Source organism: Musca autumnalis, unplaced genomic scaffold, assembly GCF_047663935.1.
Source record: "Musca autumnalis isolate F117 unplaced genomic scaffold, ASM4766393v1 scaffold_3, whole genome shotgun sequence".
Taxonomy (NCBI): domain Eukaryota; kingdom Metazoa; phylum Arthropoda; class Insecta; order Diptera; family Muscidae; genus Musca; species Musca autumnalis.
This window is the reverse complement of record NW_027411866.1, coordinates 154782739-154808376: the sequence shown is the minus strand read 5'-3', so window position 1 is coordinate 154808376 and position 25638 is coordinate 154782739. Positions and strand designations below refer to the sequence as shown.

The 25638-nt window shown below is 33.7% G+C and overlaps 1 protein-coding gene across 1 annotated transcript; it reads right to left on the bottom strand.

Moving 5' to 3' along the window:
- Positions 1 to 2753: 2753 nt before the first annotated feature.
- On the bottom strand, positions 2754 to 25010 carry LOC141398345 (uncharacterized). The gene is made up of 3 exons (XM_073975633.1): positions 24798 to 25010; positions 2973 to 3140; positions 2754 to 2903 (listed from the first exon to the last, which is right to left on the bottom strand). Exons 1-3 carry the CDS (start codon positions 25008 to 25010, stop codon positions 2754 to 2756), a joined length of 531 nt encoding a protein of 176 aa, XP_073831734.1.
- Positions 25011 to 25638: the final 628 nt, after the last annotated feature.

Below are 25638 nucleotides of genomic sequence, written 5' to 3'. Positions count from 1 at the left end.
GGGTACAAAAAGTACTAAATGGTACTAAATTTGGTACAATTTGGATATAGGTTGAACGGATACAGCTGGAATCCTAAAATTTTTGAATTAAAGCTACAGTTGGAGGGTAGCATGGGAGTAGTTTTGAAAATTCGTACTTATGGGTACGAAAAGTAATAAATGATACTAAAATTGGTGCAATTATGATTCAGGCGAACGGATAGAGTTGGAATCCTGATGTTAGAGAGTAGAAAGGAAGTAGTTTTGAAAATTCGTACATATGGGTACGAAAAGTACTAAAGGGTACAAAATTTGGTACAATTTGGATATAGGCTGAACGGATATAGTTGGAATCCTGAAATTTGAATTAAGGCTGCTGTTAGAGAGTAGAATGGAAGCAGTTTTGAAAATTCGTACTTATGTGTACGACAAGTACTAAATGGTACTAAATTTTGTACAATTTGGATTTAGGTTGAGCGGATAGAGCTGGAATCCTGAAATTTTGAATTAAGGCTGCAGTTGGAGGGTTAAATTGAAGTAGTTTTGAAAATTCGTACTCATGGGTATGAAAAGTACTAAATGGTACTAAATTTGGTACAATTACGATTTGGGCGAACGGATAGAGCTGGAATCCTGAAATTTTGAACTAAGGTTACTGTTGGTGAGTAGAATGGAAGTAGTTTTGAAAATTCGTACTTGTGGGTACGCAATGTACTAAATGATACTAAATTTAGTACAATTATGATTTAAGCGAACGGATAGTGCTGGAATCCTGAAATTTTGGATTAAAGATATAGTTGGAGGGTAGAATGGAAGTAGTTTTTAAAATTCGTTCTTATGGGTACGAAAAGTACTAAATTTGGTACAATTACGATTTGGGCGAACGGATGGAGCTGGAATCCTGAAATTTTGACCTAGGCTACTGTTGGAGAGTAGAACGAAAGTAGTTTTGAAAATTCGTACTTATGGGTACGAAAATTACTATATGGTACTGCATTTGGTACAATTACGATTTGGGCGAATAGATAGAGCTGGAATCCTAAAATTTTGAAATAAGGCTACTGTTGGAGAGTAGCATGAAAGTAGTTTTGAAAATTCGTACTTATGGATACGAAAAGTTCTACATGATACTAAATTTGGAACAATTACGATTTACGCGAACGGATAGAGCTGGAATCCTTAAATTTGAATTAAGGCTGCTATTAGAGAGTGGAACGGAAGTAGTTTTGAAAATTCGTATTTATGGGTACGAAAAGTACTAAATGATACTAAGTTTGGTACAATTACGATTTGGGCGAACGGATGGAGCTGGAATCCTGAAATTTTGAACTAAGGCTATTCTTGGAGAGTAGAACGAAAGTAGTTTTGAATATTCGTACTTATGGGTACGAAAAGTACTAAATGATACTAAATTTGGAACAATTACGATTTAGGCGAACGGATAGAGCTGGAATCCTGAAATTTGAATTAAGGCTGATGTTAGAGAATAGAATGGAAATAGTTTTGAAAATTCGTACTTATGGGTACGAAAAGTACTAAGTGGTACTAAATTTGGTACAATTACGATTTGGGTGAACAGATAGAGTTGGAATCTCGAAATTTGAAGCTGAGACTACTGGTGAGTGTAGGATTGAGGAAGTTTTGGAAATTCGTACTTATGTGTACGAACAGTACTAAGTGGTAGTAAATTTAGTACAATTTGTATTTGGGTGAACGGATAGAGCTTGATTCCTCAAATTTAGACTGAGTGTCGCTGATGAAGTGACCAAAGTACTAAATGGTACAAAATTTGGTTCGATGGTGATTTGAGTGAACGAATCCTGAATTCGTAATTGAGATTATTGTTGAAGTATAGAATTGAGGTACTCTTGGAAATTTTTACTTATGTGTACGAACAGTGCTAAATGGTACTATATATAGTACAAATTGGATTTGGGTGAACGGATAGAGCTGGAATCCTCAAATTCGGAATTGACATTACTGTTGCAGTGTAGAACTAAGGAGTTTTGGAAATTCGTACTTAGAGTACAAAAAGTACTAAATGGTACTAAATTTTGTACAATGGGGATTTGGGTGAATGGATAAAACTGGAATCCTGAAATGTGGAATTGAGATTTTTGTTGGAGTGTAGGATTGTGGTTGTTTTGGAAATTCGTACTTATGAGAACGAAAAGTATTACATTTCGTACAATTGGGATTTGGAATCTGGAATCCTGAAATTTGGAATTGAGATTATTGTTGAAGAGTAGGATTGAGGTAGTTTTGGAAATTCGTACTTATGGGTACGAAGAGTACTTAATGGCACTCAATTTGTTGTTGGGTGTAGAGACAGTGCTGAAATCTGTATTCTTTGGATTTAGGGTGAGTATTGGTGTGCAAAGTTGGTATCGCTGTTAATATGTAAGGGTGAGATACTGCTGATCTTTTTCAAATCGAACTAAAGAGGATTCGAACAGTACTAAAATAACAATAAATATTGATTAAAATTGGTATTAGTGCAATAAAATTTTCAGTGTTCGCCATTTTCATATTTTATACTGTTTATTTGTTTTTTATATCCTTTCCGCATACGAAGTAGCGGGCACTTTGCTAGTAAATACATAAAAGCGCAATTTTTATTTATTTTAATAAACAAGCAGACTACAGTAATAATAATTTACCAGAAATACAATATGCAAATGGAATGAAATTTTTCAAGCAGAAACATATTAACACATTTATGTATATTTAAAACGTAGAATGCAACGGAAGGCATTTTAGAGAACTCAAATTTTTTATTCGTATACTTTAAACATTACTTCAACTGTAGCCTTACGATCATTGTAAGCGAACACAATCAGCTTATACATATACTGGCCATCGGGCAGAGGAAGTAGACTGAACATATTTTCATCGAATACCAAATCTTTTACAATAATATCGTCCTGAAATTAAAAAATAAAATAAAATATTACAATAAATATTCCGTTGTAATTTTATGATACATTACCTACCTCATAAGGACAAGTGTGATTAATGTTTGAATTCATCATAAAAGTTGACAATAAAACCCTCACAACCGGATAACGATAGGGATGCAAGAAGAACTGACAAATATCGTTGGTAAAGTTGTACAGAAATGGACGATAACCATTTGCTCGCTTATAAATTGCCATATTTAGCTGTAAAGTGAAAAAGTATGCAGTATTACTAAGAAATCTGATCAGTTTGTCATAAGGGTTCATATTTAGAAATTTAAAATATTAACTTTTCAAAAAAAAAAAAAAAAAAAAAATACCACATGTTATGAACGATTGTTGTAGCTTAAAATTAGTCAGAAAGTAAAATACATATTTCTTTAATTTCATATCAAACTATAAAGATCTTGATATTATGTTTTTGACATTTAATTATACACACAGAAAAAAAGGCCCCTCTAACATATGTCCCAAACATATTTTGCTCAAACATATATTTGCTTGCAAGCAGTCCCAAACATAACATGATTGGGTCCTGCAAACAAATATATGTTTGGGTGCAAACAAATTATATGTTTGGGTGCAAGCAAATACAAACCCAAAAGCCACAAACAACAAATACATGCATCAGTGGGCGGTTACTGAGAGCAAGGGAGCGTAAATTTCAATGTAAAACACATTGAAGTACATGCTCACTTGCTCTCAGTAAGCGCTCACTGGCTATTTCCATTATATACACACATTTATAAATGGTGGTTGTTTATTGAAAGGCAAAGAAAAAACAGACATATAGGTACATACAAAATTCCAAAGAAATACATAACAAACTTTAATAAAAGAAAAACTCAATTAAAAAAATTTGTAAATAGTCACACTTTTAAAAAGAAAAAAATATATATATAGAAACATCGATGAACGCTTCTCCTTAGTTGTGAAATAAAACACATTTTCCTCAAAGTTGAATTCATCAGAGGGAAATCGGCATCTGGAATCAAATGATTATGTAATGTAATAAATAAATATGCATGTACCATACTTCAAATATACATATGTATGTATGTAATTACCATTATTAAATGCGATTCCTTCTTTGCCTAATAAAATAATTCCATTCACCTTTTCGATTCAATTATAAGATGTATTTGGCATTTAATTTACTAAAAAGCACAATTTCTTTAAGAAAATACAAAAAAAAAAAAAAAAACAAGTAAAAAAGTGTCAGTCGGCTTTGCCGACAGATATACACCCTCAGCCTTTTTTGGACATTTGAACTTGCCGACAAAAATGTGGATTAGGAATTAACTGCACTAAGAGACAAATGTTGAACCTTTCTGGGGGAGGTATCCTTAGAGAGGACCGATATGGCCCATTTTAGAAGTTAAACTAAATTTTGACAAAATATTAGGAGACCGAAGAAATATGGACTTGCCCCTGAAAACACTTTTACCGTCGTAATGGAGGTAGCGAATGCAAATCGCTTCAACAAAAATCAAAGTGATTCGAGAGCAGGTCTTAAAGTGAACTTATCCGAAATTTTGTGTGAGAGGTACCAGAAGGTGTAGACAAATATAGCCCATAGTCGAATCTGATCTATATCTGGAGATATATTAGGATTTGCAAAGTATGGATTTCATCGGTCACTCCCTTCAAGAGTGCGCACAAATTTTCCAAACATTTTTGAACTTTTGTGAGGAGGTACCTGAAGGAGTGGACCGATATGGCTTATCTTCGAATTTTAAAATGTTTGGACAAAATATTACGAAGGCCAAATTTTGGACCGAATCCGCAGATCCGTTCGAGAGTTATCTTGCGCTCCATCCACTACATACGGTGTTATAGGGGCTTTTTGCATCTTTCAGGCTATTTTCTCAGGAAGTATGGACTTGACCCTGATTAACCTTGTACCGTCGTATGGGGGGGAATGAATGAAAGTTGTTGCAACAAAAATCAAAGCGATTCGAGAACTGGTCCTAATCTGAACTTATCCGAAATTTTGTGTGGGAGGTACCCGAAGGAATGGACCGATTGAGTCCATTTTGGAACCTTATCAAAGTTTAGTAGAAATTTCACGATGTGCAAAGTATGGATCAAATCGGTTACTTCCTTCAAGAATTATCGTGCGCACAAATTTTCCGGACATTTTCGAACTTTTGTGAGGGAGGTTCCTGAAGGAGTGGACCGACATGGCTTATCTTCGAATTTAAACTATGTTTGGACAAAATATTACGAAGGCAAAATTTTGGACCGAATCGGCAGATCCGTTCGAGATTTATCTTGCGCTCCATCCACTACATACGGTGTTATAGGGGCTTTTTGCATCTTTCAGGCTATTTTCTCAGGAAGTATATACTTGCTCCAGATGAAACTTGAAACCGTTGTATATTGGGCGGTGAATAAAAGTGGTTACAACAAAGATCATAGCGATTCGAGAGCAGGTCCTAAACCAAACTTTTCCGAAATTTTGTGTGGGAGGTACCCAAAGATGTGGACCGATTGAGTCCATATTGGAACCTCATATAAGTCGGGTAGAAATTTTACGATATGCAAAGTATGGAAATTTTCCGAACATTTTTGAACATTTGTGGGGGAGGTATCAGAAGGAGTGGATCGATATAACAAATCTTCGAACTTAACTAAGTTTGCACAAAATATTACCAAAGCCAAATTTTGGATTGAATCGGTTGATCCGTTCGAGAGTTATCGTGCGCTCCAGCCAGCCATACAGACAGAAAGATGGACGGACATTGCTCAATCGACTACAAATTATCTGAAACACATTTCGTCCAAACATACTTGGGGTCTAAAACCATTATTTCGATGAGGCACATTTTGCCCGTATGATAGTGTATATTAGGGTAATGACTTTTTGACATTTTTTCTCAAAAATGATTTCCTGTAGCAGGGATGAATGAACTTTTGCCTAATAATCACTACGCTATCGTTTATTCCATTGAAATATAAAAAAAGTTCACGCACAAATCGATTTTAAAAATGTAATTTTTTGAAAAAATGTATGAAATGAAAAAAAAAATGTTGAATGCACGAATGAATAAATATAAGCCTACTAATAACTATAATAATGTTTATTTCATTCAAATATTGAAAAAGGTCATGCACAAACCACTTTGAAAAAAATTTAAATTTTTTGTGTTTTGTTAAAAAATTATATCTTTAAATAAAAGCATTTACGACATTTTTACGATTCTCAGAATTGAAGAAAATTAGTGAGAAATAAATTTTATGTCAGTTTAATTATCTCATGTGACTCTAAAATTTATTTTCAATTACAGTTGAACCTCGATTATCCGTTAATCGTGATCAGTGATAGAAAAAAATGCTGGACTTTTTTCCATTTCCTCTATTTTTTCGTTATAAACTGCATTACTCGGGAGAAAAAGCACAATTTCCAATTAATTTGGTTAAGCAAGCAAAAGGTAAACAAACGAAAACTGGAAATTTTCTCATATTATACAATTTGTGTATTTATGGTATCACAAAAACCATGGGACAAAGTCAATTGAGATGAAACTGATGATGATGATATTATGTATCCTTCTAAAATTTGGTGGATTACAGTAACAAATTTAATAAAAATTGCAGATTTTCATATTATTGCACAATACTATGCCATTTTTACTTAAAAATATGTTCAAAAACTGCATAAAAGTATTGCCTCCATTATCCGGGAAAATCGATTATCCGTAATGCCTCCGGTCCCGATCATCACGGATAATCGAGGTCCGACTGTATATATCTGCTTACAGTGACTTCAAAAAATTGTCCATAATTTTGAAAAATTCAAATTTTAAAATCATTTTGTGCGTGAGGTTTTTTCACCGAATCACCTTATAATTATGATTTTATGTTATCTTATGGCAAAACTCATCACGCTATGATACAGGGATATGAGGTTGTAAAAAAGTCATAACCCTAGTGTATATACCCGCGTTAACATAAATGCTGAGGGTATAAACACTGATTTATTCACTCACTTTACCGTATCGATGATATTTAAAAAACTGAAGAAAATGAACAAGATAATGCATACCATTTTTTCGTTTCCTCTTCGCTAGCTAACAAGACAAGAAACACACGTGTTTGACGCATACACGCCACCAAAGCCCCCCTTATTCGCTTCTACGTCTTCTATTATAACATACACACAGCGCTTTATTATAAAACAGCCGCGAGAGCACTGCTATTACTCTCTTTGACAAACATCCTCTCTCCACCCATAAAAATATGTTCTAACACAAAAATATGTTTTGTGAGGGAGATACCTGAAGGAGTGTACCGATTTGACTTATCATCGAACTTAAACTAAGTTGGCACAAAATATTACGAAGGCCACCTATTGGACCGAATCGGCAGATCCGTTCGAGAGTTATATTGCGCTCTAAACACTACACACGATGTCATAGTGTGTTTTTTTTGTACGTTTTAGGCTAATTTCTCAGGAAGTATGGACTTGTCCTTGATGAAACTTAAAGCGTCATATGGGGGGAGGGAATACAAGATGCTACAACAAAAATCAAAGCGATTCGAGAGCAGGTCCTAAACTGAACTTTTCCAAAATTTTGTGTGGGAGGTACCCGAAAGAGTGGACCGATTGAGTCCGTATTGGAACCTCATCTAAGTCTGGTAGAAATTTCACGATGTGCAAAGAGTTATCGTGCGCACAAATTTTCCGAACATTTTCAAACTTTTGTGGGGGAGGTACCGGAAGGAGTGGATATAACCCATCTTCGAACTTAAACTAAGTTTGGACAAATATTTGGAATAAATCGGTTCATCCGTTCGAGAGTTATCGTGCGCACCAACCAGCCAGACAGACAGACGGACGGACTTGGCTAAACCAACTCCAAATTGTTTGAAACGGATTTCGTCCAAACATACTTGGGGTCTAAAACGATTATTTCGATCACATTTTGCCCGCATGAAAATGTATATACCCTCGGTAGTATAAATGCTGAGGGTATAAAAATCCGGAGATATAATAATTTGTCCTCAAAACTGGGTGCGAATAACACTGAAACTGTATAGGATTTTGTATTTTTTAACGGTGACTTTCTGGAAATTATGAAAATTTTACTGTTTTTGCACCCAAATATTCCACCGTGGTACAGTGGTATGCACACCCGCCTTGCACGCTGAAAGTCGTGGGTTCGATTCCCCGACCGGGCAACATCAAAAAATGTTCAACGGTGGCAAAATACCCCTCAGTGATGTTGGGGGCATTTCCTGAGTATTTCAACCATATAAAACTTCTCTACAAGTCGTGTCTTTAGAACAGACCGTTCGGACTCGGCGATAAACTGTAGGTCCCATATCATTGAGCTTATATGAATCGGGGAGCACTCATGGTAAGAAGCCTACCTTGCAACAGATGAGATACATATATCGTGGTCAAATAGAATTTCATAAAGTGTATATCAATAAAAAGAATAATTCGCCGTATTGGAAAATCAGATGCACACGATGTCAAAAATATTCGCCAATAGAAAACTATAAGGCAAAAATTGGTTGCAACCGAATATCTTCCTTACATTTTTATACCCTCACCATTTATTCTAACGAGAGTACATACACTTTCATACGGCAAAATGTGCCTTATCGAAATAATGGTTTTAGATCCTAGTATTTTTTGACAATTTAGAGTCGATTTAGCAATGTCCGTCCATCTCACAGTGGTGGCACTTTAATTTGTAATTTATTTATTTATTAAACACCTACACAACAAGAAATTAATTCTTATAATTATAGTGCAGGATTATATAAAAATATACAATATCCAATTTAATTTAAGTAATAATTTAAATATAATTTAAATTGAGAAATTAATTAAAGAAATAAATAAATATCAAAATTAAAAATTGGTACAAACGTATTTTTAATTGAAAGTAAAAGGAAAAAAAAGAAAAAGTATTAGCAAGTTTTTAAACATTTAACGAGGGTAAGAAATTAAAGATCCTTTTTTTAAACAAGAACGCATTGTTGATGCTTTGGATATTATGGGGGAGAGTATTCCAAAGACGTATAGAAAAGATATAGAAGTGCTGTTCGGAAAGCAAACTCCGTCGTATAAAGGGTACTAAACGTCTACCTCTGCTAGGCCGATTGAAAATTAATTTGTCGTAAAGTTTTTTCGGTTTGTGACTGGTTATGATTTTGTGCAGAAATATCAGGGATCTAATTGCAAGATATGTTTTAAATGTACAGTCATAAAGTGTATAAGCAAGAAGCGATACAGGTTGCGATCGTTTCAAGCCATATACATATCGAGTAATGTTGTTTAAAGCAACATTTAGTTTTCGTTGACTTAGTGAATCTGAGTTGGCGAAAAGTTCGCAACCATAAATTAGGCTTGGTACTAGAAAAGTTTTGGCCAATAGTAATCGAATTTTAAAAGGCGTGAAAGATTGTGTCGTCCATAAAGTACGCAGCTTTGCATGCGTTAGTCCTGCAACAACGTTAATATGGTTTGACCAAGTTAGCGTGCTGTTAAAAATTACACCCAAGTTTTTTTGCGTTCGAGACAACAGAAATTCTTTGTTGGTTTATGAAAATGTCAGTATTATGAAGAGACAAATGTTTGTTCTTGTGGATGACAAGACATTTCGATTTTTGTGGGTTTAACAGTAAACCGTTTGCAGAGGCCCACTTGAAAACGTTAGAAAGGTCTTCATTTAGTTTTGTTAGACAATCGCTGGCATTTTTAACATAATCACTTAAAAATATTTGAACATCATCTGCGTACATAACAATTTTACTATGAATCAGTTGAAGGGGTAAATCATTAGCATACAAGGAAAACAATAATGGGCCTATTATTGAGCCTTGTGGAACTCCCTTTGAAACTAACAATGGGTTAGATTTTGAATCTTCCACATAGACTGATTGTAGTCGGTCACTGAGGTAAGACATTATGAGGTTTGATGCAGTTGATGAGAACTTAAAGAAACTTTTAAGCTTCATACATAAAAATAAGTGGTCTACAAAATCAAAGGCCTTAGAGTGATCGAGAAGCACGAGAAAGCTGACTTTATTATCATCGATATCACTTCGAATGGATTCTGACACTTCAAGTAAGGCGCTAATGCAACTGTGATTGGGACAAAAACCTGATTGCATATCAGACAACATTGATTCGTTATGGAGGTACTCGGACATTTGGGAATGTAAAATTTTCTCAAAAACTTTTGATAAATAGCAAAGAATTAAGATAGGACGAAACTCAACATTTGATTTTGGAATTGGAATAATTTTTGCATGCTTCCAAACGGTTGGTTACACGCTTGAAGTAAGGATACTATTAAATAGGTGGGTAAAAAAGGTAGAAGGTGGGGAAGTAAAATACGTACAAACTTTGGATCGATGCCATCAAGACCTATGGCGTTTGATTTCACACGTGAGAAACTTGTCAGTAAAATGAAGAATCAGTAGTAATAGTAGGAATGTCTACAAATTTTTTATTTAAATCATCCAAGTCTCCTTGGTACTTTGTATATGACTTAGGTTTTCCAATTCCAATGTCACGTATGGCCTTCCACGTACTTTTCGAGTCAATAGCTGAACTGAATTTCGTGGAGTAATATTCTCTTTTTGCAGCATTAATGTAACGATTAACAACCCTTCTAGCATGGCGAAATTCTTCGTAAAGTTCCGGTGTTTTTAACCGTTTCCATCTAGAGTACGCTAGATCCCTTTCATCTATTAGATTTTTTATTCTGGAATTAAACCATGATTTGTTATTTGATGTTGGACGTTTGTATTTGATGGGAACAGTAGCGTTATAAAGACTGATAATATTGTCTTGGAGAAAACATACTTGTTGATCGACTGAAGTAAACGTATACAGTTCGTTCCAGTTGATTTGTGACACTTTATAACTAAGGTCTGCATAATTCAAATTTTTAAAATCCCTATGCCAAATATTCGCCTCTTCTTTACTCACGGAAAAGTCGTAGGCTAGATATATGAGATCATGCCTAGAGAAGCAGGGGGCACATATCTGTTCATAAAGTAAAATATTTTGAGTATTATTTACAAAAAACAAATCTAAGAGTGTATTGGTTGTTGATGAGAAATGTGTGGGGGTTGTGTAGTTAACAGGAAAAAGACACGTCGCTAACATATTATCTAAAAGAGTAGAGTCAACAATAATATTTGAATTGAAATCCCCTGTGATAATAACGTCATCATAACCCAAAGTCACAGTTTACAAGGGAAGGTGTGACAAAAATACTTCTAGATAATATATCGAAATGAAATTTTTATCAATGTGTCCTAGTGGCCTAAGAAAACTCCTAGAAAAATATTGTAGTCCTTGGTACAAGTTTTCGCTTAATTCCCATGTAACGAATCATTCTGAATTAAAGTATTTAACTGTTGCAAACACATTGTTTGATCGAATTTGCTGTAATCCGGTACCAGGAGTTCTTACTGCATAGTATACATATATCTCGATTTATTTCGGCAGATGTTAACCAAATATTCAAACCCAATGAGTTTTAATAATGATCTCAGAGTTCAAAAAAGTACCTCATTAAGAAATGTGACATCGATTCACTTTTAACAATAGCCTCCATATAGGGTTACCATCCATTTTTCGATACTTTATAAGATTTAATCACCTTTTTCTGCAGAATTTCATGTAATAAGGTATTTTTGGTTCTCAATGCGGTGAAAATTTTCACGTTTTGGCGTGTTGCAACATTACGGTGTCCCAAACAAGAAACAATTTTTTTAAAGTGCATACCCCCAAAATCTTTTATTTTTCTTTCACGAGTTTTCAGTGCGGCTCCATGCTACCATGACAATAGAAATCGCTAATAGCATAACATTAATGAACATTAATGTAAGAAGGCATAATTAACTTACTTAAAAATATTCAAAAAATATAAATTCGACACATAAAAACCGCGCTAAACTGTTGTTCATAACTGCTAAAACCGCAAATATCAGCAAAAAGTCTAGAGAGTTTTAAAATCTACAGACCATTGGCTTCATTTTGTTACTAGTGACGATTCTTGCATATGCTAGGAAAGTAACTAAAACTTTAATTAAATCCATACATCTACATTAAATATTTTTATTTTTACCAGTATTATAAGTAAAATATTTTGAAAATCTTGCAAATAAGCCACGCTTTTAATATAACAATTTTTTCTCATTTTAAAATAATCTTTTTTCTCCAAAATTAGTCATGTTTGCAAGCCTTTTCCCTTTTAAAATAGCGACAAATGGGAAAAAATTTAGTTTGGAAAAATTTGAAGTGTTTAGAAGCAATTTGCAACATTAAATTTTTAAAATGGTGATATTTTTTTTTTTTGTCAAAAAATCAGGCAACAAATTTAAAAACAAGTAAAAAAGTATAAGTCGACTTTGCCGACAGAGATATACCCTCAGCCTTGAAAACTTTTATCTACGGTCAGATCGAATGTATTTATGGTCCTTTCACTATTTTGTGCCCTTTTTGGACATTTGAACTTGCCGACGAAAATATGGATTAGGATTAAAGTTCAAAAGGGTTACAAAGATATATATCGCGCCCACTAGACATTTCAGTGGGTCATCGTATAACTTTTGGACCAGTATGCCAGTATGCAAGGAAGGAACAGATCTTAAACTACACTTGGACACAAATATTGAACTTTTGTGGAGGAGGTACCCTAGGGTACCTCCATTTTAGAAGTTAAACTAAATTTGGAAAAAAATATTAGGAGATCAAAAGTTTGGATCAAATTTGTTCATGAGATATCGTGCATACCATTTAAGTTAATTTTTTTTAATATTCGGGGGAAGTACCGGAAATTGTGGACCAGTATTGCATATCTTCGAAACGAAACTATGACAAAATATAAGGAAGGCCAAATTTTGGACCAAATCGGTTATTTCGAGAGTTTTCGTGCTCTCCAGCCAGTACATATGGTGCCATAGGGGGTTTTTACAACTTTCAGGCGGTTTTCTCAAGAAGTATGGACTTGTCCCTGAAAAAACTTTTACCGTCGTAATTGAGGCAACAAATGCAATTTGTATCAACAAAAATCAAAGTGATTCGAGAGCACCCGAAGGAGTGAAAAAACATAATCCATATTCGAACCTAATCTATATCTGGTAGATATATTAGGATGTGTATTGTATGGACCAAATCGGTCACTCCTTTCAAGAGTTGTGCGAACAATTTCTCCGAACATTTTTGAAATGTTGTGGGGGAGGTATCTGAAGGAGTGGGCCGATATTGCTTATGTTCGAACTTAAACTATGTTTGGCCAAAATATTACGAAGGCCAAATTTTGGACCAAATCGGTTCATCCGTTCGGGAGTTATCGTGCGCACCAGCCAGACAGACAGACGGGCGGACATTGCTAAATCGACTCCAAATCGTCCAAACATACTTGGGGGCCTAAAACCATTATTTCGTTAAAGCACATTTTTCCCGTATGAAAGTGTATATACCCTCGTTAGCATAAATGCTGAGGGTATAAAAATCTGTCTCCATATGAAGATCGGTCAATGCGTATTTGAGCTATCGTTGGCACCGACTTCAAAAATGCCATTTCAAAAAACACGCGTTTAAAGTTTCTATACCACATACAAATCACAATAAATTGTTCCTTTACAACGCTCATAGCTGAGTTAATTTTGCTCCGATCGACTTTTTGCGACATTCTCTATACTACCAGTACTTAAGCGATATTATGTTTTTCGTGGGCAAGTCCATACTTCCTGAAATAGTTGTCCAAAATACGGTGACCAACTGAAATGACTGGTGGGCCCAATATCAATCGAAAGGAATGACTCCCTAAATAAGATCCACTTTCAAAATGGACTACGTCGGTCCATTCCTTCAAATACATTCTCTGCAACACTTTTGAGCTTCAAACCAAATATATTTTTTGTCGACATGTTCATTAGGGTTAGCCATTTTTTCATTTTTTTTTTTTCGAATATCAAAAATCTGTGGAAATGGCATGTAGGGCAGGCAAAAATAATAAGAATTGCGTTTTTACTTTTTCGAAATTGTAAAAAAACCTTCCGCACAAAATGCAATTACATTAGCTCAAAACCAACGTTTTTAGTTTACTTTTTTTTTAATTTTTAAATTTGAGAAATTTTTTTCTGCAATAGTTGTTCTTGGAAATATTTTTTTTTAGTTGGTTTTAGTGCATCGATTTCAAATATGCAATTTGATTAAAAATCTGTCATTTAGTTTTTAAGCTACATCGATTTTAAAATTTGCAACTCGGTTTCATTTCCCAGTTTTAAAAATTTTAAACGAGTTGCTCTAATAAAAGTTTGACAATACAGAAGTAATGTCATAATACATAATTTATATCGTTTTGAGTTTTAAATTATTTTTTCATAGTTTGTGTTCACATCGCCATGTCGTTTAAGAAAGTTGCAAAAATGTCCAAAAAAACAGTGATAACTGGGTCAAAAATTTTAAAGCAAAAAGACCGAATGAAATAAAAAAAGCTGTTTTGCCGCTATACCATTTATACGAATTTCCGAAAGAAATCAATATAATTGAAAGATATAGAGGATTAGTGCTTGAGAAATCTTAAAAAAAAAATATTATCAAATTTTAAAAATCACAAAAAAATTCAAATAAAAAAGTTGGTTTTGAGCTAAAGTAATTGCATTTTGTGCGGAACGTTTTTTCACAATTTCGAAAAAGTAAAAACGCAATTCTGCTTGTTTTTGCCCGCCTTATATGCTATTTCCACAGATTTTGAATCTAAAAAAATGACTAACCCTAATGTTCATACTTCCAAAAAAAAGCCACAAAATTTGCGTAGCCGGTACTACATTTGATATTGTCAATGGATGAAAGTTTCAATTCACACAGCCTGAGGGTATATCACTGTCGGCAACGCCGACTGATACTTTTACTTCTTTCTTCAACATTTCCTCTGAAATCAAAAATAACAAAATAAGAAAAATACAATATTTTTTTCTCAAAATGTCTTTGCATTTTTGCATATAACACGAATATTATAGCTCCGACCTTCACGACATAGGCTTAGTTCCATTTCTCACAATCTCTGGATGCTGTTGTAATTATTTTATATATATATTTTGTATGCATAGGCGCTACTATTTCACAAAATATATTTGCATATACGTAAAATTTGTTCATAAATTTGATTTTTCGATATTTTTTCGAGAATCCATTTAGACATTTCGGGATTATTTTTGCATCATCGCCAAGAGTTCGAATTGAGTTAACGGTAATGACATCTAAACCTTCAAATTAAAACGGTCATATAGTTTGTGCGAAACGATCAAGGTTAGTTACAAAAACAGATTTGGATTGACGATTTTTTTTCTTAGTCTATGTACCAAAAATAATTCATGTAGCATCAAAGTGTTTTTTTTTTGAGTTTTTTTTTAAATGGAAAACTCAATTTGCAATTTTTTGCCCATATGCCAAAATATTAAAATAGTGGATAAAAAACTGCAAGTCAAAAACGGGATGCTCGATTTTCACGGTAGACATAGGGTCTAGCGGACTTTTTTTGCTCAGTACAATTCCAGTAGTCAGAAACGCGAAGTGCACCTTATGATGTTCATAAATACAGTGTTTAAAAAAATGTATAATTAATATCTTTTCTTACTGAAACATTCGTTATTGGAGTTTGATAGAGTCCCACTTTAATATTCAACGATATTACACCACGCTTCTTAACACTTAAACGGCACTCATCGAATTGTGCAAAGTCTGGATCATGATGTTGGCATTTTAGATTTGTAAATTTGAAATGGCGTGAAGACAATACTATGGTTATGGTTACACAAATTATGTAAAATTGTAGAAGAATATTTTTTTGCATAGTTAATGAACAAAAGTTAACAATGTCACCGTTCGAACGATACTGCCAAATTTATTGAAAAATTTGGCTTTAAGTAATTTTTTTATAATTAAAATAATAATTATCGCTTAACGCATAATTAAAAATTGTCCCACATATAGGCTTTACGTAGATTTGGTCTTATGGTCCAGTGCGATTTTTTCAAACTGCTACAAACTGTTTAGTCAAAATCATGTTATAATATCGTACTCACCTATGAATTTACGTTTAAATATTGATTAATAGTCAAGACTAATGATTTTCCATAAATTTTATTCATTTTTTATCAATTCGTGATATTTTTCAGCCATTAAAGGTACATTAAAACTAAATTAACTTTATCACAATTATTTGTTTTTATATTAAAAATTTTAATTTTGGGTAGATTGCATTATAATTAATTTCACTGTTACTAATGATCGTTTTTTGTGGTATAGAGGAAGAAAATAACTTGAAATTAAATGCCACTATCTTTGCTCGATACACTATACCCTGTAAAGAACATTTGTTCTACAGAACATTACATTCCATAAAAATTTAATTATTGTGTTTTTGATGTCGCCTTTCACTTGCTCACTCCATCGGAATTTTGGCCTTTCGTTCTCCGTGTACCCACATGAGGCCAGTATTTATACAGCTGCGAAAAAATAATAGCACCACCTCACACAAAAATTTTATGCAGGCATTCTCATTTACATGTGCAAATGCTGCAAGTTGCATGCACATTTATATCTAAACGACTCTAAAGAATTTAAAAATAACAAAAATCTATAACTATGACTTCTGTTATTTTTTAATTCGAAACTTTTTTAAAATATAAACCAATTTTCACTAAAACTCCAAAAGTTTGGCGAAAAAAATAATAGTACCATTATTAAAAATTCTTTTAAAATAATAGAAATTGGACAAATAACTACACTTTATCACTCAGGAATAGAAGGACATCAATAGAAACAAGTGTCTACTGATTTATTCTTCAGGTGATTTCGTTAGTTCCACCTAAGATATGCTTGGTATCAAACCATGTGGATTTTGTTATTTGTTTCCTTCTTCTTCAATGACCGTTTCTACCCGTTCTGTTTCTACAGAGTTCGTATGTTGTAGAAATTTGTTTACTGAGATCTAACGAACATTTTTCTAGTTGGTTGTTTGCTTCAATTTTAATCAGTTTAATATCTACAAACTAAAATCTGAGAAAAAAACCTTAATGGAAATTGGAACTTGGCGATTTTGACCTTGAAGATGAGGTCGAATGGATTCTATGTGTTGACAACTATTATTCCTTAGGACGAGAGTTACAACTTTGCCTCCACGAGAAATCCAAAATTCCAAGATATGTGTCTGACAAAATTATCCCTTTTGACATCAAAGCCTCAGGTCTCTGTCAATTGATAGGGAGAAACGCAGGGACACGTGTCAGAAACTAATAATAATGCAAAATATTTAATAATTGAATAAAAAGACTCTCTTCAAAAAGTTGGAAACAAGCAAACGAAACGTTGAGCAAACATAAAATAAATTCAATTATTTTCATTTACTAGCAAAATGCCCCCTACTTCGTATGCGGAAAGAGAATAATATACAAATAAACGACATATAATATGAAAATGGTGGACACTGAAAATTTTGATGTATTAATACCTATGTTAATTGATATTTTATTTAATTTAAGTACTGCTCGTTTACCTTTAGTTTACTCGTTTACTTTTAGTTCGAATTTCGTACATAAGTACGAACTTCCAAAATAATTTCCATATATTTGTACCACATCCCAAACTTGATTCCCATACCAAATTTTAAAATTCTAGCTATAACTGTTGAAAATATACAATTGGTACCAAATTTAGTACCATTTAATACTTTTCGTACACATAAGTTCGAATTTCCAAAATTACCCTACACTGCAACAGTAATCTTAATTCCAAATTTCAGGTTTTCCAGCTCTGTCCGTTCACCCAAATCTAAATTGTACCATATTTAGTACCATTTAGTACTCAAACATAAGTTCGAATCTCCAAAAACCATTTCCTCATATTATCACCACCTCCCAACCTTGATTCCCATACCAAATTTCAAATTTCTAGCTATAACTGTTCACAATATGGAATTGGTACCAAACTTAGTAAGTTTAGAACTCTTCGTACACTTAAAGGTCGAATTTCCTAAAACCTTTTGGTGCATCTTTCTACCTCTCTATCAGTGACCCTCGTTCCAAATTTCAGAATTCTAGCTCTTCCCGTTTGCCTAATACAAAGGGTACCATATTTAGCATCTTTTAGTACTTTTCGTACCCTTCAAGTTTGAATTTCCAAAAACTCAGGTTTATCTCATGCCTACACACCAGAACAAAATTTCGAGCTTCTAGCTTTAGCCGTTTCGTCTGGGCAATGATCTGTCAGTCACCCACTCACTCATCACTAAGCTCTTTTATATATACACTAGCAAAATGCCCGCTACTTCGTAAGTGGAAAAGGAATAATATACAAATAAACAATATTTAATATGGAGAAAACAGAAAGTTTTGAATTTATATTTAATTTTATTTAGCCGCCGTTTACACTTGCAAGTCACAGTTCGAAAAATACCAATACACTCAAACATATTCACTGCCACACCAACTAACAACCTCAGTGACGATTAAATTTCCTTGTCAGTAATCAATGTAAGTGCTTTGAATGTAACTTCAATTTTTTTGAAACGTTTACACATGCAAGTGTCAGTTCGAAAAAATTGAAGTTGCGGCTATAATATGTATACGCAACAGTCTGCAAGTTACTTGCATGTGTAATCATTGGGTTAAGTACACATTTTGTTCGAATTTAAAAAAAAGACCTTATCGCACATCTAAACTTCAACAGCGGCCTACATTTTAAATTCCAGTCATTGTTTTATTAGAACGTTATGGGTATTTTGAAAATTTTATCCACATTTCTTATCCACATTTTCCAACCGAATTTTGGAATTTGTGATATCAAAATGTAGAAAACCTTTATTCAAAAGATGTTACCCTATATAACAGTTAATTTTTGAGACATTTTATTCATGGTAGAATAAGAAAAGGTAGCAGCAATACACAGCTGGCTGAACTGGGTTGTAACGTTAGTGTCAAATTTCATATGACATTTTATACATTTATTTCTATTTCGATGTACATTAGGGACATATATTTTTAGAGAAAAAAATATATTATTCGGAAAAAACAATTTCCCAGAAAGACTTCTTCATATCAATGATATGTAACCTCCTCCAAGTTCGAACGATAAGCCGCGCAGTAAATCCCCGCTTGTAGAGGCGATACAACGTTTGTTAATATGTGAGGTATTTTGTTAAAATTTAAAAAAAAAACTAAAGCCCTAATAAACATGTCGTCTGCTCCGTCGGAAAAGGTCGTAAGTCCCTCTCAATAAATTTTTCAGGAGGAAGAAAAAACATTCCAGCGCTTTCTGTATTAATGATTTTATTATGGTGGTAAAGGCAGTATTTTTCGTTTATTTATTGCGCTTCAATATCTGTACTTTGTTTGATAAAATTCCATCGCGTTTGGGAGATAATTGGAAGTCTTTGGACTTACGACCTTTTCCTTGTACAGTTTTGTATTTTTGTAGGGACTTACGACCTTTTCCTACAATTTACGGACGTTTTTAAAATAAAATATTAATACTTTACAAAACAATGTGGAAAGGTTATTATAAGTTTGTTTTGTCCAATATTCGTGTAACATCGCGAAGTATTCGTCGTAGACCCCCTCCCCTTGCCATTTTTTCATATCTTGATGAGATAAAGCGATCTAGCTATGTGTGTCCGTCTATCCATTAACAATTGTAATAAAGCTCCAGGCCTCAAATCTGGACCGATCGTCACGAAATTTTGTGGAGAGGTCGGGTTCCGACCAGAAGTGACCCCATTAGATGTTGGTTATGATCAAAAGGTGTGAAATGGACCAAACCCACAATTTTTACCCGACTTTGTAGCTGTCCTGTAGATCGCAGTAATATTCCGATCGGAGCGAATGATTTATGAATGATTTCAGTTTAAGACGAAGAATAATCTTGCAATTTAACATGGCGATGAGATAATTATTAGCGGGTTTAATGGACCAAAACTTTTGTGTGAAATCTTATATATAAAAGACAATGTGTGTATGTTTGTATGTTCCGCATAGACTCAAAAACGGCTGAACCGATTTTTTTTTTGAAAATTTCAGAGAATATACAAGGAACAACCGAGGTGAAAATAGGCTTTATTGTTTTTGAATTTCTGAGGGGGCGGGGGCAGGCCCTATTTAAAAAAACGCATTTTTGCAAAAGTTTTGAAAGTAATGGTCAGAAAATTAATTTGCGAGGCAACGGTTGCTGAATCTCCGACCCTAAGTTCCATGTAATTTTCAGATTATGCACAGGAATGTCCCTTGGTGGAAGTAGGCTAAATATTTTGTTGAATTTCGGAGGAGCGGGTTAAAACGGTGCCCTATTTTTTAAATGCGCTATATATAAAACTTACGAACGATTCCGTTTCTCCCATCCTGGGTACATATTTTAGCAATAAGACCCGACCAGAGTAAAATTCTAAGTCGGTGTAACCATGACCGTCTGTCCGTCTTTTGAAATTAAGAGTTTCTATTACTTCTTGGATGTTTGGTATTGACATCATCAGAGCTTTCAGAATCAACGTGAAAACCATAGGGAGCAAGACCCATGACACCATCGTCTAATTCCATTCCAAATTCATACTGCTCTTTGTTAGCAAAAACCATGATGACTTCTTAGTTTAATAACATTTCAATCAATTATTATTATAGAATCATTTAATAATATAAACATTGCACTTGCCCGTCCGTTAGAAGGTATTACTTTATTGAATTCAGAATACACACTAATCTCGTTATGTGAATGTCCTATGTCCTATGAATGCCCCTCGAGAAACCACAAATGACCAGTTGATAAGTTAAGTAAGATATACGACAGTAAAATTTTTGATTTTTATTTTAATTTTTCAATATATGAGGTATTTGAACACATACAGCATCCCAATTTGTATCAATGAAAAGGCCAGAAGTCCATCTTTCATAATCAGTTCGCTTATAGGGGAAAATAGATTTCAAATGTAAATTTTCGTTGCAATATAGAAATTATCACATTTTTGTTCAAAAGTTTGGTCCACAGGCTCCGCCAACTATCATCCGATTATCATCCAAAAGTGTAGGCTAGTTCTTTACATTGTACCCCAACCATGGATGACGTTAAACATTATATATGAACTACATTAGCTGTAGTATTCTTTTAAAGTATACATTTTCCTGTGGACTTACGACCTTTTCGTACTCAAATTTGTACGTTTTGTGGACTTACAACCTTTTCCGACAAGGGCAAAACATATAGAAAAACGCGACATACTACCATTTTCTTTGTGTCGTTGTGACTTGTACTATCATCTTGTAACAAAAACGCGATTTCCAAAAAAGTGGACTTACGACCTTTTCCGACGGAGCAGACGATGTGCTTCTTTGATTTTTAAAACAAAAAATTGAGACAGCTTCTCGTTTTTCTATGAATTTCCAGCGACCCCAAACTTTTCTGCCAGAATTCTACTTTCTGCGGGAATTTTGCATTTAGTGGAATGATGTGGAAACATAAAAATTGAAAATGTAACGAATTTTCATTCATGTTTTCCAAAATATTCAACCAAATGTGAAAAATTATTAGTTTTTTAAATTCCAATAATTTATAGACATTTCCTTGTTTTGTTTACAAATACAACTGGCAGTAACGTTACAAACAAAAACAAATTGTTGTAGTATTTACTTTACCTTATATTTGTTCTACCATGCATTTTATTTTAGGCCTTTTTATTCTCAGGATGTAAAAACCTTCTTGTAAAACATTAGCCACATAGATCTACCTTTTTAAATGACCTTCTTATAACGTTCAGAAGAGACAACAATAAAAACAAATTTTGATGAAACGATACGTTTGAATTTTTGATTTCAGTATATTATTTAGAAACCGAATTCGTTTTAACATGAAAACAATAGTACCACAGTTTATACAGTTGGCCATTCAGCCCAAACTAGTTAGCCCTGACTATTTAGTTTGCTGTCAAATACATAAAATACAAAGGAAATCAAATCACAATAATGAACAATCTATTATGTTTGTTGTCAAATGTTGTTAACAGAACTCTGAATGGCCAACTGTATAAACTGTGAATAGTACACTATTCAGTACAATTTTTAAAGTTCACGACCTTAGCTCAAATTTTTCAGTTTTAGCTCTACTTGTTCACCCAATGCCAATGGTATTACATGCAGAAACCTTTCATACATTTAAAGGCGGATTTTAATAAACATTCGGATCCAATCTCAACTGTGATTCTCATAACAAATTTCATGTATCGATTCACTCAATACCAGTGCTTTAATATTTAGTATTACTTATTGTACGACCACCTCTAACAATGAACCTGACAAATAAACAATAAATCGGAATTCCACTTCTATTCCTTAGCCCAATACCAAATTTATTGCAATTTTGTACTTTTCACACAATAATTATACAATTCCAGCTTCATTGCTACACCCAACGTCAAATTTAACACCATATTTAGTATTTCACAATAAATCAGCCAGCCCTCAGCCTAATTTCAGAATTTGTATGCATTTCAAAAAATAATACCAACACAAACCCTCATACAACAATTCGCTATTCCACCTATATGCCTTCATCTAAACGCCAACTGCTATACTAATACCGAATTTCACAATTTCAGCTCTACCCCTTTACACATTAACAATTTGAACCAAATTCTGTACCACAACTACTTCCATATCTCAACCCTACACACTAACAGCGGCTATAATACCAAATTTCCGAATTCCATCTCTATTCATAATACCTTTTGGTATGAAAGAACGAATTTCAATAACTATCCCCAACAGTAATTCCGAATTTCAGGACTCCGCCTCTAACCGTTCACCCAAATCTAAAATGTACCAGATTTAGTACCATTTCGTACTTTTCGTAACAATAAGTACGAACTTCCAAAAATTTTTCAGTCCTAGACTCCAACCGTAATCTAAATTCCAAATTTCAGGATTCCAGCTCTCTCCGTCCATCCAAATCTAAATTATATCATATTAAGCACCATTTTGTACTTTTCGCACACATAGGTACGAATTTCTTAAACCACCTCAAACCTACACTCCAACAGTAATCTTAATTTCAAATATCAGGATTCCAGCACTATCCGTTCACCCAACTCCACATTGTACCAAATTTAGTACTTTTCGTACCCATAAGTACGAATTTCTAAAACTTCCTCAATCCTACTCTCCAACAATAAACATAACTCAAAATTTTTAAGATTCCAGCTGTATCCGTTTATCCAAATCTATATTGTACAATATTTAGTACCATTTAGTACTTTCCGTACCCATAAGTACGAATTTCCAAAACTCCATAAGTAATCTTAATTATAAATTTCAGGATTCCAGCTCTATCTGTTCACCCAAATCCAATTGTCCAAATTTAGTACCATTTAGTACTTTCCGAACCTATAACTACGAATTTCCAAAACTGTCCAATCCTGCACTCCATAATGTAATCTTAATTATAAATTTCAGGATTCCAGCTCTATCTGTTCACCCAAATCAAAATTGTACCAAACTTAGTACCATTTAGTACTTTCCGTAACCATAAGTACGCATTTCGTAAAATACCCCATATCGCAATCCTATACTCAAGCAGTAATCATTATTCCTAATTTTAGGTTTCCAGCTCTATCCGTTCACACAAATCCAAATTGTACCAAATTTAGTACTTTTCGTACACATAAGCACGAATTGCCAATGTTGTCTCCATAACTCAATCCTACTCCTCAACAGTAATCTTAATTCGAAATTTCCGAATTCCACCTCTATCCATTCACCCAAATCCAAATTTAGTACAATTTAGTACTTTTCGTACAGCTAAGTACAAATTTCCAAAGCTACCTCCATACCTCAATCCTACACTTCAACAGTAATCCTTATTCCAAATTTCAGGTTTCCAGCACTATCCGTTCACCCATATCCAAATTGTACTAAATTTAGTGCCATTTAGTACTTTTCGTACACATAAGTACGATTTTCCAAAATGACCCTCATTTCGTTTTCAACAGTAATCTGGATTCCAAATTTCAGGTTTCCAGCTCTATCCGTTCACCCAAATACAAATTGTACTAAATTTAGTACTTTTCGTAGGAGTGCGTATTCCCCAAACCATTTCCGTTTTTAAACAACAATTTCCAACCTTGTTTTCCATACCAAATTTCAAGATTCTAGCTATACCCGATCAAAATGTACAATTGGTACTAAATTTGCTAACTTTTAGTACACTTAGACGTCGAATCTTTCTAACATTCCATCAGTGACCCTAATGCAAAATTTCAGAATTCTAGCTCTTCCCGTTTGTCTAATACAAAGGGTACCATACTTAGTACCTTTTAGTACTTTTCGTACCCTTCTAGTTCGAATTTTCAAAAACCCGGCCTTATCGCACCCCTACACGCCAACAGCAACACACTCTCAAAATTTCAGGTTTCTAACTTCAGCGGTTTCGTCTGGGCGATGATCTGTCAGTCACTCAGTAACTCAGCAACTCAGTAACTCAGTCATCACTAAGCTCTTTTGTGGTTTGTTTTTGGTCAAGATGTTGTTTATTATTGTTGATTGTGTTTAGCTAACTGACCTTTGGTAAATTTAAGCAAATAAAACAAGGGGTTTATTGCTTTTTCATCCCAACGTTTCGTCGCTTGTTTGGCGACTTCTTCAGGGGACTTGTCTATTTAAATATATAAAAATCACAATTTGCAATTTTACAAAAACACCAAGAAAGTACATGAATTAATAACTTACGATAATGATTTTTAATCTTGTTACATTGATTTTATATTAATTAAACATATAAGACAATTAACAAGAATTAAAAGCTAGATCACAGTGAGATTACAATATTGCAATGCCGTAACTGACACTTATGTTGTCAGTGTCTTCTTTTATGTTCATTGTCCTTTCAATATGTTGTTGAATGCGTAAGCTTTCAATCATTAGTCTCTTTTTCTCTTTTCGTTCTTTGTCCAATATTATGACGTTGTCAAAGTCGGGTGTGTGGCCTTTGCTCAGAGCATGTTGTGAGAGTGCTGTCGTTTCCTTTTGTTTCTCAATATCTGTTTTGTGTTCTCCCATTCTAATGCTTAAAGTTCTTTTTGTTGTCCCGATGTATATTTTGTTACAATCATCGTCGTTTTTTCCTTTGCAGTTGATTTGATATACAACGTTGTTTTGTTGTTGCTTTTCAATTGGGGCTTTTGTATTTGAAAATATTGTGTTTAGTGTCGTGTTCGGTTTATATGCAAAGCTTATGTTGTTGTTGTTTATGATTTTTGGCAATTTTTGGTTGTCAAAAAGGCCTGGGATGTAAGTTACACCATAAAAATTTTTTGTTTGTGCGTAAGTTATTAATTCATGTACTTTCTTGGTGTTTTTGTAAAATTGCAAATTGTGATTTTTATATATTTAAATAGACAAGTCCCCTGAAGAAGTCGCCAAACAAGCGACGAAACGTTGGGATGAAAAAGCAATAAACCCCTTGTTTTATTTGCTTAAATTTACCAAAGGTCAGTTAGCTAAACACAATCAACAATACTAAGCTCTTTTATATAATAGATAGACTAGCAAAATGCCCGCTACTTCGTATGTGGAAACGATATAAAGAACAAATAAATAGTATATAATAGGAAATGGCGAACACTGAAAATGTTGTTGTACTAAGACCAATTGTGATCAAATTAATTTTTTTTTAAATACTGTTCGT